The 2989-nt window shown below is 47.3% G+C and overlaps 1 protein-coding gene across 1 annotated transcript; it reads left to right on the top strand.

Moving 5' to 3' along the window:
• The first annotated feature begins 467 nt into the window (after positions 1 to 467).
• foxb1a (forkhead box B1a) lies at positions 468 to 2908 on the top strand. The gene has a single exon (XM_014003604.1). The coding sequence runs from the start codon at positions 1191 to 1193 to the stop codon at positions 2136 to 2138; it is 948 nt and encodes a 315-aa protein (XP_013859058.1). The 5' UTR covers positions 468 to 1190; the 3' UTR covers positions 2139 to 2908.
• Positions 2909 to 2989: the final 81 nt, after the last annotated feature.

The following is a 2989-nucleotide window of genomic DNA, read 5'->3' as shown; positions in this document are numbered from 1 at the left end:
CGCTCAAAATGGGCTCCACATTCATTTAATTGACTTATGGATATTTTATACAGTTTTCACCACACCGTCCTCAAGGGTTTATTTGCATTCCTGAAGTACTTTTTTTGGGGAATCTTTACATAAATACAATGGAGGCCGATTGCCTCATGAAGTTTGAGTTTGAACAGTGCTGTTTGCATTGTGTTGATGTTTCTTATCGTCTACTTCCTTTCTTCTTCTTCTTTTTTTAATCTTTTTTTTTCCTTCCAGCTTTGGGGCAAAATTGGCAAAGAAAAACTAACAGTCGGCTCATCATCAACGAATTTGCTGGTGGCAAATTATTTTTTTTATGGCGTGTGCATTTTACAGAAAAAATAACAGTGTAATTAGAAGTAAGGAGGAAAAGCAAAAAAAGGGGATTTTGTCAGCTTTTAATTTGTAAAATCAGCTTTTCGCTCAGATCGAAATCCTCTAAAATAACGCAGCAACATAGTAACAAAAATTTTTTCTTATTTTTTTTTCAGACTAAAACGCCTCCTTTTATTTTATCATTATTTTCCCTTATTTCTAAAATGTGAGTGTTAAGTCCGCAGAGGAGCGCATACCTTCACACACTGAGTGCCACCGCGGTTCAGTTCCGGTTAGCCTTCTCGCCCCCTTTCCCCCGTCTTCAAATGGAAATGATTTCCATTGGCCCAAGGTGTCCATGTAAATAGGTGTAAATGAAACCAGATTATGCCTTTCCTCCCGACTCAACCCTCCTCCTCCTCCTCCCTCCTCCTCCCATGGCGATTGTCATGTGATAGCAAAGAGGTGGCACATTAATGGAGCGCCTCTACAGGGGTCTTTTCTGCTCATGTCACCACATAAAACTATCAGATGGTTAGAGGGAGGCCATGGAGGCGTACACCAGGGCCAGTCTCGTCAAGGAGGCCGAATGATTCAAGCTCTGCTGCAGCCGGGACGAGCTGACGAGAGAGACTTTTGTTCGCGCACCCAGCCGCCTCGCTTCCTAAATGCGCACAGAGGCGCCGCTTTTTACGCACGGCTTTTTACGCAACGCTGAAACTTTTTTCTTTTCTTTTCTTTTCTTTTTTTCTTTTCCCGCAGCAGTTGTTTTCATGACAAGCAGTGCGCCTTTTTCCCAAGGAACTAAGGGGAGTTATTTCCTTCTGTTGAAACCCATTCCTTTTTACTGAACTCATCTCGAGATGCCTCGTCCAGGGAGGAACACGTACAGCGACCAGAAGCCCCCTTACTCCTACATCTCCCTGACTGCCATGGCGATCCAGAGCTGCCCGGAGAAGATGCTGCCCCTCAGCGAGATCTACAAGTTCATCATGGATCGGTTCCCTTATTACAGGGAAAACACGCAGCGGTGGCAGAACTCGCTGCGCCACAACCTGTCCTTCAACGACTGCTTCATCAAAATCCCGCGGCGCCCGGACCAGCCAGGTAAGGGCAGCTTCTGGGCTCTGCACCCCAACTGCGGGGACATGTTCGAGAACGGGAGCTTCTTGAGGCGCCGCAAGAGGTTCAAGGTGTTGGCCGCCTCCGACCACCTGGGCCCCAGCAAGCAGCAGTCGGACGCGGCGCATTACCTCCAGCAGCAAGCCAAGCTGAGGCTGAGCGCGCTGGCGGCCACCGGCACGCACCTGCCCCAGATGTCCACCTACAACCTGGGCGTGTCCCAGTCGTCCACGTTCAAGCACCCGTTCGCCATCGAGAACATCATCGCGCGCGAGTACAAGGTCCCCGGGAGCCTGGCGTTCTCCACCATGCAGTCCATGTCCGCCGGGTACCCGCTGCACAACCAGCTCACCACGGCCTGGCCCCACATGTACAACAGCGGCGTGATGGACACCGCGGCCCCCATCTCCATGGCCGGCGGCGACTACAGTGCCTACGGGGTGCCCATCAAGTCCCTGTGCCACGGGGGCCAGTCGTTGCCGGCCATCCCCGTGCCCATCAAGCCCACGCCGACGTCCATGCCGGGCTTCTCGGCGCTGCCCCCCCACATCCCCGCCTTCCTGTCAAACTCTCCGCAGAGCCTGAGCCCGACCTCCCCACAGACAGCGACGAGCCAAAGCAGCCCCGCGACCCCCAGCGAGACTCTGACGAGCCCCACGTCCACGCTGCAGTCCGTGGCTGTGCACTGACCGCTCTCACTGACACCCACCCACCCCTCCTCCTCCTCCTCCTCCCCATCATCTTCATCATCCTCTCCGACGCCCCCCCCTTAAACCCAAAGTTTATATTTTCTGGAAACTATCAAGGCGAGTCGCAGCTTCATGTCGACTTTCTTTGTGTTGTGTTGAATGTGTCGCTTTAAAACCGTGTCCAAGTCCAGCACAGACAGAACTATTGCTCTTGAAAAGATAAATTATTTGACAAGTTTTTTTATTATTATTGTTATTATTATTATTATTGTAGAAGTGTTAATAATAAGGGCAAGTTGTTTGGTATATTTGGGCAAAACGTTTGCACCGTTTCTGTGGGACCAGCTGTTTCTATGAACTTACAAAACAAACGACTCGGTTCTGGTTTTTATTATTTTTGCCTCGGAACACTGACATGATGGTTCAAAAATATACCAAATAGGATTTAGGTTTGTTCTTTATCACCATCAGTGCAAAAAGAAGCAAAACTGACATCTTTTTTCCCCTCCAACACTGAAAATCGGTTATTTGTCCTGAAAAATGTAAGATGTGAATATTGCAAACTGATATTGAAAATGTTGTAAAATAATTTGAAACGATGCACTTTTTAGTTTGAAATATCTATTTTACAGAAACGAACGAACTAAAAAAAAGGGAAATGAAAAAATCAATTTCTGTGAAGCATTTAATTTAAAAGCTGTGGTGACCATGTGTGTCAGATGCTGTAAATTTGTACTTTTTTTTAGGTAAAGCATGTATTCTAAAAAAAACGTGTTACTGTTGTTATTGTTGCTGTTTCTGTTTGTTTTGTTTTGATTTTTACCAGCATGCTTGCTTCTTTTTTTTTTTTT

This window comes from Austrofundulus limnaeus, unplaced genomic scaffold (genome assembly GCF_001266775.1).
Source record: "Austrofundulus limnaeus strain Quisiro unplaced genomic scaffold, Austrofundulus_limnaeus-1.0 Scaffold19, whole genome shotgun sequence".
Taxonomy (NCBI): Eukaryota; Metazoa; Chordata; class Actinopteri; order Cyprinodontiformes; family Rivulidae; genus Austrofundulus; species Austrofundulus limnaeus.
Note: the sequence above shows the minus strand (reverse complement) of the source record. Positions and strands in the feature narration are given on the sequence as shown.

Excerpts from the sequence above, each read along its gene's own strand:
- foxb1a (XM_014003604.1), top strand. The coding sequence starts at position 1,191 with ATGCCTCGTCCAGGGAGGAACACGTACAGCGACCAGAAGCCCCCTTAC.